The sequence below is a fragment of the Melopsittacus undulatus genome, chromosome Z (assembly GCF_012275295.1).
Source record: "Melopsittacus undulatus isolate bMelUnd1 chromosome Z, bMelUnd1.mat.Z, whole genome shotgun sequence".
Lineage (NCBI taxonomy): Eukaryota > Metazoa > Chordata > Aves > Psittaciformes > Psittaculidae > Melopsittacus > Melopsittacus undulatus.
The window spans coordinates 52,235,473-52,249,888 of NC_047557.1; the positions used below are offsets into that span (position 1 = coordinate 52,235,473).

At 43.7% G+C, this 14,416-nt stretch overlaps 1 protein-coding gene across 3 annotated transcripts in view; it reads left to right on the forward strand.

Moving 5' to 3' along the window:
• Positions 1-8,227: 8,227 nt before the first annotated feature.
• The window catches only part of LOC101878592 (pro-neuregulin-1, membrane-bound isoform), a 102,244-nt gene continuing 96,055 nt past the window's right edge, over positions 8,228-14,416 (forward strand). For 2 of the 3 annotated variants that reach the window (XM_034072759.1, XM_034072760.1), the window contains exon 1: positions 8,228-9,462. In XM_034072759.1, the coding sequence (XP_033928650.1) occupies positions 8,835-9,462 (628 nt within the window). In that variant the 5' untranslated portion in view covers positions 8,228-8,834. The remainder of the gene's footprint in view (positions 9,463-14,416) is intronic. The other variant, XM_031054232.2, reaches the window with a different exon arrangement.

Genomic DNA, 14,416 nt, shown 5'->3' on the forward strand with positions numbered 1-14,416 from the left:
ATGCAAACAAGTTATAACGAACCCATGGCGTAAGGGTCTGCTCTGTGCCTGGAGCAGCACAGAATCTGCGCTGTTTGCTCTAAACTGCACCAATGGAATGACATCACAGCAGAAAGATTTCTTAAAGATTTCGGAGTTTCCTGTTTGCTATTTTCCTCTCTTGCTCTTGACAACACTCAACCTGATGCAGAAACATTAAAGTCTTGTGTATAACATTTAACTACCTTATTTATATTCAAATTTTTATTTCTAAACTGTGAGAGTTTTGCTTTTATGCCAGACAATATGTAGCACAAAGAAAGCTTGGATGCAGGCATGAGAAAGATGTGACATCTGAAAACGCAGGCTGAGGTTTGCATTCAAAATATAGCTATGTAATAAAACCGTATTTGATTAGACTGCTGAAAACTCATGACTTGACATAAATTCTCCTTTGTCATGCTTATTTGAATTGTACTTACTTATTTGCTGGAAATTGACAAAGTTTTCCAGCCAATGCCAAAGGAGTGATTCATGCCTTCTATGGTTTTTTGATTGCAGTAAGAAAGAATATTAAATATTAAATGTCCTTGATGATGCTAGGATTCTGAGGCATGATATGAGAGCTGTTGCTTTTGTTATCATTGGAATTTTTGCACTTATAAATACTGTGTTGCCTATCTGTTTTAAACAGCAAACATCTAAATTCTGCTAACCTAAGCATAATCAGGCTACGTATAGATATGATCAGAGCTGAACCAACTAGTGTAATTTTATTAATAACCTTATTTAGGATAAGGTAGATTAAACACATTATTTTGAAGTATTTGCATAAATTTGCTAAGAAAACTAGCTCTTGAGCTGAAAACATAACATTTTCTGCAGCTTACAATTCTGAATGTGTAGATTTACTGTAAGACATACTTTACAAATCTAGTCCAGTCGTATGTCAATGTCCTATTATTTATACCCATTTATTTAATGGTACAGAAATTCTTCCACGTACTAGGATCACTCTATGTTTTTGACTTCTTTCCTTTTGTTTTTTAAATAACAAAACTATGGAATATACATATGCTAGAGAGTTACTCTCTGAAAAAGTCGATGTGTAATTGAAATTTTGAAAATGGCACGTTAAGGTGAAATAGCATTTCATGTTTCAAGTGTTAAACAGCAACAGTTGGGAATCTATGGAGGTGCAAAAATAGTTCTGTTTTTACCAAATAAACTAAAATAAAAGTGTAGTAAGTAGAGTCGATATTTTTAGAATAATGGGTACCTTGAAGGGATCTTCTAGGAGCATCTGACTAAGTTAAGCCTAGATTCAGGAAGGGCTTTGAGTCATGGTTTCACTATGCAAAGCATTTGGTGAGAAGATGAGGTCAAGGAACTTCCGTCCCCTGAAGCATGGTCCTGTTCCCATTCTGCCAGCATATACATGTTTATGGGGCCAGGCTGGGAATGAGTTGATAAACTTACCTATTTAAAAAAAAAAAAAAAATAAAAAAAAAATCTTACAATAAATTCTTTTTAAGTCAAAAATCAGTTCTGTGATCCAATTGAGAGCCTGGCCACATGAACAATGTTCCTGTTTTTGAATTAGTGTAGGTGACTGAGGGACCAAAATGAAGGAGAGAGCGGGGAAAGGATGATACAGCTGCCAAACTGTTTATCATGAAACCACAGTACTACACTCCAGAATACCTTTTCAGTTCTGAATTAGGCTCTGATTCAAAAAGGCACTTAGATATATGATGTAGCCCATCTCTGATCAGGAAGGCATTTCACCACTTGTTTAACTCCATGCACGTTTAAGTACTTTATTAACCAGGGGTCAATGGGGGAGGAATAATTCCTTGATTCAGGGCTTTCAGGATCTTTACTCAAATTATCAGTGTCCAGTCACTCCCTGGCAGCAGCAGCACTGCAGATACAATGGTTGGCAAGCACAGAATCCTGCATAGCTGCACCTGTGCAAAGCAGCAGTAGTACCACTGTCCCATGAACACCCACAAGGATTTATTACATCTGAATAAAGTGGCTCAAATGCAGGTGTGCAGCTGCATTTGTGCACCAGGGTGGGTGGGAGTTAATGAGCAAGCCTAAGCCCTGTGACTACAATGCTGCCCCAGCTCACTGCTGCACTCTGCAAATAAATAATTGCAACTGCCCCAAGCACATCTGCTGGAGACTCCAATAACAGGGTAAAGTGGTGACAAATCTGAAATAGATAGAAAAATAGATATAGAGATAGATAGATAGATAGATAGATAGATAGATAGATAGACAGATAGATAGTCAGCCATTAAAAAAATAAGAAACTGAAAACTGCACATGGTCTTTTTTCTGCTTCTTCTGCTCTCAGGCAGAATAGCCTAGATGAGTACATTACATATCTTTGCATCTCTTAAATGCTCCTTTACCACATGGCAGCGCTAATTATCATTAGCATGAACAGTGGCAGGGCTCACCCCAGTTTTGTGACATAGCAGAGGCAGGGGGAATAAGTCAGTGTCACTGATGAAAACCCCTGAAATTCGTGGTTTGATATTGGATTGCTGTGTCTCGTGTAGTGCCACTAGCTCTGCTTTTGATTAAGATGAAAGAAACTCAGTGTCTCACATTTCACTTGAAGATGAAAAGACTCAGGAAACCTCTTGGTTCCCTTGAAATAACAGCCCATTTTATGGCAGTTTTCAGTTCCAACTCCTGTCTGTAGCTATTTAACATATAAACAACTTTTGAAATAGCCATTATAGTTGTGTCTTTTTTCGAAACACTGCTTCTGCAAGCCATAGCTGTTGGGCTTACAGAAAGCTTGTTCCTAGCGTAAATGCCTGGTGTAAATGTGCATATCTAATGTCAATACAGCAAATGCTGCCACAGTAGCAACATGAGCTCTCCTAAACGTTTTCACAAGCACTGAAGTTTGTATTCTGTGTTCCAGACATTTCCAAGAAATGTACTAGTGTGAGGACCTGCTTCTGACACATCTACGTGGGCATTGCAGTAATTCCAGTGTAGTTGTTTCAGCTTTAGGCTATGGAGATGGTTTGGATACAGCCTCTTCATGTCCCTGTTTCCTGTGCTATTGAGGGTAGGGGCTCTTCCCACAGCAGCCCTCTTATATTAAATGAATTAAAAACATTAAATGAATTAATGTTTTTGCTGCCATTGACATATTTAGCCTCATGTCTAAGGCTGCATGTGTGCTTAAGGGTCCATATTTTTATGAGTCATTCTCTTACAGGCTTGATGTTACTCCTCCTCAGACATACATGGCTGCAAATGGCCAGGGGGCTTACAAAAATGAAGGTGAAGAAGGTGGTGGGAATGGGCAGAGACACACAAATAGCACTAACGCATGTAGTCTGTTTGCTTTCCAACTAGTGAAAAGTGCGTGTAGGAGTGACAGCCTATCCCATTTTAACATTTGCGGTTCCACTGGCAGGACCAGTATAGAAGCAAAATTAAGTTTTCTTCTGTGAGTTGAAAGATGAGGTTTTTAGTGACAGCTTTGGGAAGGACTCAAAGGGAGAAAGTGCTGGCATCAATCCAAGGGAGATGGATTAAGAAGGGAAGGCTGGTGAAGCACTGAAAGGAGGAATAAATGAATTGCTTGCACCATGTGGACAGCCCACTCTTCCCATAACATGACTCCTGGCAGTGATGCTGCTTATTGGGCCTGCTCACTTGCTTTGGGTCACTACCACCACCCCCCCCCCCCCCCCCCCCCCCAGTCTTTAAATAGTGCACTTATTTAATTTGAAGAAAGTGCCTGCAATCAATAAGAAGAGGTCCTTTTATCTTCTTCATCAATCTTTTGCTAATGAACATGCACTTTTCTTTTTAGCTTCTTGGTTACAATGCTTTTAATTTCTCGATGTATAGGAATAAGGGAGTGCCATCAAACACATGATGGAGCAGCTGATACCACATATTGCTGCTTGCTTCTTTCTGAAGAACTGGCATGGTCTTAAATGAAAGCAGTAATTTGTGAAAAGATCACTTGCCCTGCACTGATGTGTGGTCTTCTAAGCATCCTTTCTTAAGCTGTGATCCAGCAGAGCTGTGAATAATCACTTGTGAAGACATACTTTACTTTCCTAATGTCCCAGTAGTTGTAAGAAAGTATATAATTCTTACAGAATCTTTATGTGGGCTACTGGGACTTTATTTAAAGCAGATGTATATTGGAAATCCAGTGGCTTTCATGAGAATGACTCACCAAACCTAATTTCCAAAACCTCCAGCAAGTTTGGGTCTTATTATGGCATGACTGAAGGTTCATCTGAGTTAAAAGGTGCTTGCTGCTCTGATTTGCAGGATGTTGCCAGCTTGCTCATCCTCATCACAGGCTCGAGGTTAATGCTGACTGTGGCTTTGTGTCCCTCCTTGAGTGTTTTGGGAGTGGAATTTAGCAAAATAACACTTGATTCTTTGCAAAAACACTTCACAAAATAGAATTACAGTTTTGTAAGACTCTGAGTTTCAACCTGTCACATATGGCAAGAGTCCAAATCTCAGTTACAGATTAGCTTCATTAGTGTAGAATCACACTACTGCCTCTAAGCTGAAGGGACCCAAGCCACATAATAAGCAGAAATAAATCTTTGCAAAAGGACCTAACCAAATTACAAACAGGCAAGTAATTTCCTTCCTTATCCTTCTAGATTGCCTAGCAGTGGTCTACCCTAGTAAAACTTTGTGGCCTCCAAGGTCACCATCTGTCTCCTTTTCTGACACAGTCCCCCTTTCTGTTAACCAGCTCTTAGCTCTTTCCTGAGTCACTCTTTTCCCCCAACCCGGGCAAGACCCCATGTTAAAGCACAGTATGCCAGTGCCAGCAGGTAAGCACAGAAATGTAAAAGGTTCGAAAAGGTGCAGGAAAGTATTTCTGCATTCCCTCGGGGATGGGGTGTAGGGATGGGGTGTAGCAGAAAAATCGGCAAGCTGCACCTTCAGCTTATAGTCGTGTGAGAGATCATCAGCCTCTACCACAGCTACGAGAGCTGGCACGAAAAGCAGCGTGTTTCCTTACCAGCCTAGATGCGGTAAAGATCGTGGGCTTGTATTTTTGTCCAAAAGGTCCCTCAGGAGCCAGCCACGTGCAGTACCGGGCTGCAGCATTGCGGGCAGCCTGTGTGCTGGCCACCTTCGGAGCGGGGCCAGGGAGGCACCCTGGCCGATGGATGATTCAGCGCTGCCATTCTCCCGTGTTGGTCGGGGAGCACCCGAAACCTCCAGGCCGCTCCGAAGGCAGGACGGCTGCAGCGTGGCTGGGGGCGAGGCTCCTCTGCAGGGTGCCCTGGTGAGGGAGGCGAGGAGGAGGTGTGAGCAGACCTCTATCCTGCGCGGTGCTGGAGCCCGCAGCCTGCGCGGCGGGGGAAGGGACCTGACGCGGCGGAGGGTACTGCAGCCTGGCCGGGAGCCAGCCACGGGGCGGCTGCGGAGGTTGAGGGTGGTTGCCAGCCAGGAGGAACCGGCGCGGGCTGAGGAGGGGAGCCTTAAAGAGCAAGGGAGGTAGCAGGAGCTCCGTTTAGCCAGGAAGGCTGGGGTGGGCAGGAAAGACCCCTTCCTTCGTCCCTGCGAGGCTGCAGGGTGAGGAGGCAGGGTGTCAGTGTTCCAACATGCAGGGACCCTGCTGGAAATGTGTTCTTCTGGGGTCCAAGGACAAGAGGCATAGAGATGGCTATGGTCTGAACCCTAACAGTCTGCCTCTCTGTCCAGCTCTGTAGCCATGTGCAGGATTATTTCAACTTCATGGCAAACCTCATAACAAAGGTGCAGGATCTCCACGTGCATGTCTGCTCACCTCAGCACCAGAAAGATGTGAGCAAAGGAGAAACATAACTTGAAGTAGTGTACTTAAAGGTGGAGTTGTAGTGGAGATCACAGAGGATTGAATATAGGTAGTTTGCCTATAATGCCAGTGCAGGGAAGATGTGGACAGGGCAGTGGATCAAACAGAAGTGCAGAGCAGCATCAGTAGGGAAAAAATGCCTTACTGGAAATAGGAAGGTTGGAAAATCAGACATGGATAAAGAAGGCAAGGCTTTTAAAAAAATTTGTGCCAAACACATGCGATATCTCATGTGTGCAATGAAGAGAGTATTCCCAGCTGGTTCTCAGCTTGCACTCTGCTTTGAAGAGTGATTCTTCAGCTTCACGCCTGAGGAGCAACTTGTGTGTGTGAAAGCACGCCCGATTTTCACAGATTTATCAGTTAATCTAGTAAAAGATACATTCTTTCCCTAGAAACCTTGCTTACTTGTACCTACAGACCACCACAGCTGTTGTGGCTATACTGCTGTGATGTTACCCTTTCTACAGTGGCTGTGTTATTGCTGTTTGAAATAGGTTTTGAGATACTTGAAAGAGGCTGCATTCATGCAGAATATTACCATCTAAGGAGCACATATGCTTTGTAGTAAGAGGAGCCATGTATGTAAATAGGCAATGCAAGCTGTTTGTTCTTTCTAAGGTTACTGCTCACATCATTAACCTGAGGACCAGACATCTCAGTGGTAGTGTAGACTAGCTTGTATGATGATTTATCTCCTTACATTCTTCCAGAGAGGGTTATCACTGGCTCTGCTTTAAGGTGAATTCTCCAGGCACTTGAATGTAGTAGCATCATGATTACTTCAGTTGGCTAATACAGCCTCACAGGAAGCTTTGTGATCAGACATCCAACAATTAGTCCTTGACATGACAGTCTCTGAAAACTCCATGGGATTCACTGAGATTTTGAGAAACCTTTCTTTAGCAAATGTTACTAATGTTCTTGTGAAAGTGAGGGAGGGAGGAAGAGGAGTGGGGGTAGTTGGAGACAGAGAGAGGAGATGGGTAGACAGATGTCTTTTCTGTCACTACCAAAAATATGTAAATACTAAGGAAATTACCTTTTGGATACCTGACTAAGGTAGCAGCAAAAATACGTTCAGGGCAATTTGTAGCACTTGTTTATTTGTTTCCTTATGCATCCTCCAGCCCTTTATACTAAGGAGAAAGGGGATTTATGCTGCCAATTCCTTAATGCAAATGTTCCCACATAGTCCAAGGGACTGGAAATTGGCTTTAAATCCCCTCTCCTTTTACACATATGTCTGTGTTGTTACACCGGTGTACTTTTCTGTAGAAGACAAAAGAGAGCAGGAATAGAGCTGATACTAATCTTACTTTTATTATGTTAACTGGACTGTTGATTTACCCCAGTATTACACTTCACTGGTAGAAATTAGTGCTAGTTATTAGTAGAGGTCAGGAATAACAGACAAATTTAAGAACAAAGCAGAAATCTTGTTAATAATAAAATTATTTGATTCTCTCCCCTCCCCCTCCGTCTCCCTCCTTTCCCTTCCCCCCCCCCCCCCCCCCCCCCCATCTACTGGGGAGTGAGAACATATGCTGGCAGCGTGCGAGCTCTTGCAAAGTATGTTCAGGAGCTGGCTTTAGTGTGAAGACTTTGATTTTTATGGGTTTGGAAAAGGGGATTCCAAAAATGGACTATAAAAAAATATGCAGACCTCTTTGTAATAAGTTAGATACAAATTTTTCAGAGGCAGGAATGCTTTGGGTTTGGGGGGTTTCCCTCCTCTGCTTGACCTAAGATGCATCCCAGCATCATTCCTAGTGAACGAAACTTAGGGGCTTGGAAGGAGAAGCTGTCTCTAGGTGTCAGGCAGGGAGAAGCTGCTGTTGGAAAGCTGTCTTCCCCCTGGGAGAGATCGGGTATCCGGCTGAGAGAGCCCAGTCCATCCCGGAGACTGGCTCCGGCCGCAGGACCGTGCGTGTCACCGATGGCCGCCACCTCGGCGGGGGAGAGAGAGGCAGCGGCGGGCGCGCAACTCCTGCCCGCTCCCTCCCTTTGATTTGATGGCCTTTATTCCTCCTAATTGGATAAAATAGGAAGTCACTGACAGTCCTGCGTTGCCGGGTGTACTGATTTCCCTCAGACCAGCCCTGCAGAGGGCGGGGGGTGGGGTAGGGGAGGAAGGAGCGAGTCTACATCAGGGAAACAGGCTGCGAGGGGGCTGGGGGAGTGGGGCGGGGGGGAAGGAGGAAAGTGAATGAGCGCTCAAGAAGGACAAAGAGGGAGGGGAGAGAAAGGGAGTTACCATCGTCTTGGCATCGCTCTTCCTTTCAAACCTCTGTGTAATGATATTGTTTGCAGTGATGCTCAGACAGCGAGCACCTGCTGCTCTGTAATGATTCAGCCTCTTTCAGCCTCTGCTGTAACACGACAGGATGCTGCTGCTACTGTCACTTCTGCCGCTGCCGCCGTTGTTACAGATTTTGCTTTTGCTCCTTCTACCGCATGACAATTGTTTTCCTCGTCTAAGCAGATACCAGCCTCAGATGCTCAAGGTGAGAGTCTTGCCTTTCGCTCTGGGCTACTGGTTCACTTAATTTGCTCAATTTGTTTGGTGTTTGTGGCTTTCTTTCTCTCTTGACCCTCCTTCACCTTGTTTTGTTTTGTTGTGCTTGCTTCTGGGGGGATGTTTCTTCCTTCCTGCAGAAGAGCTGGAATTGCTTGAGGGGTATTTAAGGAATTATAGAAGTGGCCGGCAAACAGGAGCTCAGTAATTGCAAAGCTAGTCTTGCTTCAGAGAGGCAGAGAGAGCGACAGAGTGTTTGGGGGCAGGGGTGTTAGTGTCTCTTTTTTCCTGCGTGTTACTCCTCTCCCAGTTTGGATGATGTTGCTGAGCTTGGACCTTTTATTGACTCCCACTCTGTGATTTCTGCAGAGCACTGTGACTATTACATCTCTTTTTGTCTGTGTCTCATAGTAATGGACTGTGATATAGTTAAGGCCTTTTGGAGGTGAGCTGTTTGAGAGCTGATGCTTAAACATGTCTGAAGTAGCTGCCGACACTTTCCCCAGCCCCTCAGCTCAGCTGAGCCCTGATGCATCCCTCAACGGGCTCCCGGCTGAGGAGAACATGCCGGGGACCCAAAGAGAGGACAGGAGGGTCCAGGGAATAGCAGGCCTTGCCACGACCTGCTGTGTGTGCCTGGAGGCAGAGCGACTGAAGGGCTGCCTCAACTCTGAAAAGATCTGCATCGCCCCTATCCTGGCTTGCCTGCTCAGCCTTTGCCTCTGCATTGCTGGCCTCAAGTGGGTCTTTGTGGACAAGATTTTTGAGTATGACTCTCCTACCCACCTTGACCCTGGGAGGATAGGACAAGACCCAAAGAGCGCTGTGGATCCTACAGCTCTGTCTGCCTGGGTGCCTTCGGAGGTGTATGCCTCACCCTTCCCCGTTCCTAGCCCCAAGAGCAAGGCTGAAGTGACAGTGCAAAATGACAGCTCGTTTGTGCCCTCCAAACCATTCCTCCAGCCTTCTCTGTATAACCGCATCCTAGATGTTGGGTTGTTGTCCTCTGCCACACCTTCGCTGTCACCACCCGCCTTGGAGCCTACCACAACGTCTCAGGCGCAAGCAACAGAAACCAATCTCCAAACTGCTCCAAAACTTTGTAAGTAGAAGCTATGTATTCCTTTGTTTTTCTCTTCCAAAAACAAAACAAAACAAAAAAGAAAATAAAAAAGAATAAAAAAGGTACTTAACAGTTCTGCAGCTGTACTTGAAGGGGATGTGATTGGCATGCAAAACTTAAATGTGCAAAGACAGGTATAGCAGGGTTACCTTCTCAGGAGAGCACCCAAGGGTCTCTGAACTTAGTTCTGAGGTGTGCGTGGCAATGGAAGAGGGCTTCACTTGAGACCTTTGTAAAGTGCCAGGACCACCCTTTTCTCTGCATCTACTTGTAGGAGAGTATGTGATTTACTTCAAAGGTTTATTGATAACTATTCCACATGGTCTATCAATATATTTTTCTTATAATTTTGATTTGCATCCCGTGTTGGATCTTCCATGTGTGTTCATTTTCTTCTCCTTGCCTGCAGAGCACTTCTGCTACCTCCTTCCTGAAGTCTGTTGCTGGCAAACATCCTTATCATCCTCATTAAACACTCAGGGAGAACAGTGGGAAAGAGAGACAGCGTATCTGAAGCAGTTAGAGACTGGGAATTATTAATTTAACAGCTACCTTATGATTGCTCCCTTCCCTTTAAAAGCATAGCACACATTTCTCTGCATCTTTCCCTCCTCTAGGAGCTGATGCTCATTGAACCTGTTTCTTAGGCATCGCCTCATTGACTTTTGTGGGGCGTTTCAGGAAAGTATTCTTCCCAGTGCAGGAGGTCAGTTTCCAAATTAGTGTTTGCTCATCCTTAAAGCAAAAAATATCCAGGGTACCTCTATTATTCTCTCAGCAGCAATCAGAAGGCATCCAAATACTGCAATGCTGAAGTGTAGTTTCTCTGACATTCATAATTTTAACCCATCAAATCCAGAGCAGATCTAGCCGGCAATTCCTGGGCTGTGTAAAATTGTACAACTCTAGTAAAAAGAGAAGGCAGTGCTCTTGTGCTAAGAGCACAAGGCTGAGGTTTTTTTTGAAAAGCTGCAGTGATCCTGATGAGCATTGTGTTCCTTGCAAATTTTCATGCAGGCCCCCATCTCATTTATTCTCCCTCATACCTTCTCTGTAAAGCTACCGGATGGCTACCTTATAGTTTGTACATACTGGACATCACCCCGGAACCCTGAAATGACCAGAAGTTTGCTACTAAGTTTAGCCCAACCAGTACTAGACTCAGTATAGATATGTGGTGAATGGATTAGATGTAACATTTAGGGCCAGCCACTTTGCAGATGAAAATTAGTGTAACTACAGTGATTTCAGTGGAGCTCCTTTCAGCACAGACAGTCCTGAACAGCAATTCCAGAATCACTGAAAGAAAATTCTGAGTATTCCAATAGAAGCCCTTCTGCCTTTTGCTTAGATCATAGATGACAGCCAGCCTTTTGGATTAAAAGTAATTTGCCTGATGGAAACAGTCTAGTGGAGAAATATTGCTGTGGAGTTCAGTGATAGGGGGCTTTGTTGTAGTAGGTAAGACATTACTTGAATTATTGGGACACAAACAACTTTGCAGTTATATAGAATTATACTATGTGATTTTTTAATTATTTTTTTCATAATTGATGCAGAATTGTTTATTCTTCTTTTTGTAGTGTAAATATCATAACATTAAAGATATGACAGCACTTTCTACTTCAAAAAGTAACCAGGGACCACCATCCAGTCAAAATGGCCTCTCTCATGTGACAGGGAAAAGTAACCAAAAGCTAGTTATGCCAGGACAACCCTCATCCTCTTTAATTTCCACATGTAAGGCAAGCCTTTATCAATAAAATGCTAACTTCATCTCTGAAGTAAATGAAGGGGAGTGGGTGAAAAAGAGATTCTTTGGAGCAGTCACTGACAAAAGGCCATTGTGTACATTCAGATCTGCTCACATCTGGGAAATAAATTGTTGTCTAGAAATTAGGTGATTGGATTGAGTTGCTTTTGGGTTGGTTTTTTTTTTTTATTTTTTTACTGTTGCCTTAATTTTCTTAGGATAAATGTGTTTCAAGGCATCATAGATTTCTAAATAGATACAGACTGAAAGGAGAGGAAGAACTGACAGCAGGTCAAGTTTAAGTTGATCTGAGGGAAAAGGTTGTGTGAACAGTATTTATTCCAACTATGGCACATAATTCTGACTATGAAGCTGCAATTCCCTGCAAAGAAAAATAAGAAAATACAGCTGGAAAAGTATACTGCAGAAGATATACCTAAAAATTCAAAGAGGCATGAAAAGAACTTTTTGGACAGCTCTAAAAGCACTGTCTTGGGGGTTCTGAAACAGCTGCATTTCAAACACATCATTGTGTGTTATGCAGAACAAGATTTGTTGGAGAGGTTGACAGATTGCATCAGTGATAACTTTTTTTTTATGAATGTCTTTGACAGCTATAAGATTCTGAGAGAAATGGTTTGGAAAGTAGCCCTGCAAATTGAATTGTCCCTTCTTTTGCCTCTCAGTGTCCTTTTTTATCATTTCAGGCAAGGTGAGGTAACTTGTTCCCAGAAAGCCCCTTTTGTGACTTTTTTTTCCAGTGCAGAAATAAAAAAGAACTGACACAACTCATATTCTGTGGCTGATGTATTGTTTCTGAACCAAGCCCTTCCATGAGTTTCCAAATCCTTTTCTTCTCCTCTCTTTTCTGTCTTACTCAGCATATTCCCCTTAAAGCTGTATCCGTCAAGGTCATAGTCTGCAAAGAGCTAATTGATTCTTCTTTCTCCTGGAGCCTGGGAGGGAAAGCAGAAGAGAGACAATTCTAGTAATTGTGTCTGGTGCATTAGATTGAAGACTGGTCTCACTACTCTTATTATAATTTGCCCTTTATTGATAAAGAAATAATTTCTTTGTTTCTGTTTGGTTTAGGTTTTATATTGTAGTATCATTTCTCCTTTGCTGAAATAGAAAGGAAAGGTTAATGTTTTAAAGCATTCCCATATTTAGGGAGTTTGTCAATCTTAGCATAATTACATCAGAGAAGATTTCATTACAAGTGGGATATAACAGTAAGCACTAACCTACAATCTCCCTCCCTCTGAGAAGACATGCAGATTGCAAAAGTGCTAACACGGTTTAGGAGCTAAATTTTACTTCTTCCTACACCATCAGTTTTAAATTCAGTTCCTTCCTTTATCCAGGCTGGTAATAGATGTGCCTCTGTAATACTGTCAAAACTGTGTTTCTGTAATAACTGTATCTCTACATCTGCACACCAACCACTCCCTTTAAAGGTCTTCCCACTGCCTGTTCTTTCCATTTAAACAGATTTCTCCCAGCATCACCCACGAAGGTCCGTGTGGGGTTGCCATTGCAGAGTGACAGCTCTGCCAAAGGAGTGCTGCATTCCTGCATTTTGTCTCTGCCCTGAAGCAGAGGTGCCTGAGCCCTTGGCTTTGGGATCACAACTCTCCTGACTTGGTGAAGTGCCATAGGGCACACGAGAGGCAGGGCAGGAGAAAGACCACAACACAAAGACTGCTGAAGTGGGTTTCTCCGGGAGCAGAGCAAAAAGCCTGGCAGGGTTCAGAGAATGCCATCTCCCTGGTGGCACATCCATGCTGCTCCTCTGTCTTTTCTACTTTTGGCTTCCCTGACCACCCTGCATGCCATGTGCTGATGGGCCAGCTGCATGCCTCATGGCATGCTGTTGGCCAGTGGATGACCAACAGGCCCATCTCAATCTTCCTACCTCTGTGCCTACAGAGTTGTGCTGGCCGTAAGATGCTCGAGGGTGAGTGCAACACCAGACTTGTGCATTCCCCTTGTGCCGGGCAGGACTCCCTTCTACCTCATCAGTGCAGGCCCTCACTTGGAAAACACAAGCAGAGAAAGGATTGTGCACTGCTGTCAGCCATCCCTGACTGGGACTGCTCCCTTCTCATGTTTCTGATTTCTGCAGCCACTTCAGGTGTTCAGGGCCAGCATCAGCAAGGGCTGCTGCCTTGTCATCCTCAGTGGAAAAAACATTGAAAAAGTGCCTCTGAGGACTGGTAGTGGGTGTTTACCTAGGAAGTGGTTTTACCTCACTTCCAAAGTTACACAGTTGTGATGACTGAATTTCTTGTGTCTTTTTAGTGCTATTTATGAGAAAAATGGAAAGAAAACTAACCTGTCTCTTGTTTTGGTATCATACTGTAAATAATCCTTGCAGTTTCTCTCTGGTTCTTTCACCTCCTCTTGTTCTTTCTCAGCTCTGCATTTGACGTCCTTTCTCCTACACTCAGTGATTTGTGAAGGTCTGTATTTCACCTCTGTGGCAGGCTGTAGGGAGCCTTTCCCTCCAGTTGTAGTTGTTGCAGCCCAGCTGAAGGCTTTGATTTATGTCTAGAAAGGGTTTGTTCACAGCAGCTGCACACAATGTTTGCTCCTTTTCTTGACACGTCTAATTCTGATGCATTCTTTGCAGTTGAGATCCCCATCAGAACACCATAGGTTTGAGTCCATGCTTCTGAAAGCATTAAGGTTAGGGTTGTTTTGGAGAGCTGCAGGAAACTGTACTAACAGGAGGGGAGAGCAGATGATACAGCACAGGCTGTATCAGCCTTTTGTATACTCACTCTTATTATGCAGGGCAGCACCACGAAGGAGATTGCTTTATCCCCAAAGCTTGAAGATGCAGGAGGAGAGCACCTTAAAGAAGATGTTGCTCCATTTCTGGTACAGTTTTTATGTTGATTAGCTCCAGACACCTGACTTAAGTGCCTACATTAGGAAGCCAGGCAGCCTTCAGCTTCCTATTCACCATAAAGGAAGGGACCTCCCTCAGGCAATTCCCAGTGTGACTCTACCAGGAGTAACTCTTTCTCCAATGAGGCTACAGGAAGATTAACCTTGAAATTCAGCTTCGAAGTTAAATATCTGCTATACACTATGAAGAGTCAATTTGAAAGCCATGACTTTTCTTGGACATGCCCTGTAAATTAACAATGTTTTGTCACAAGGAAGTTATAATTA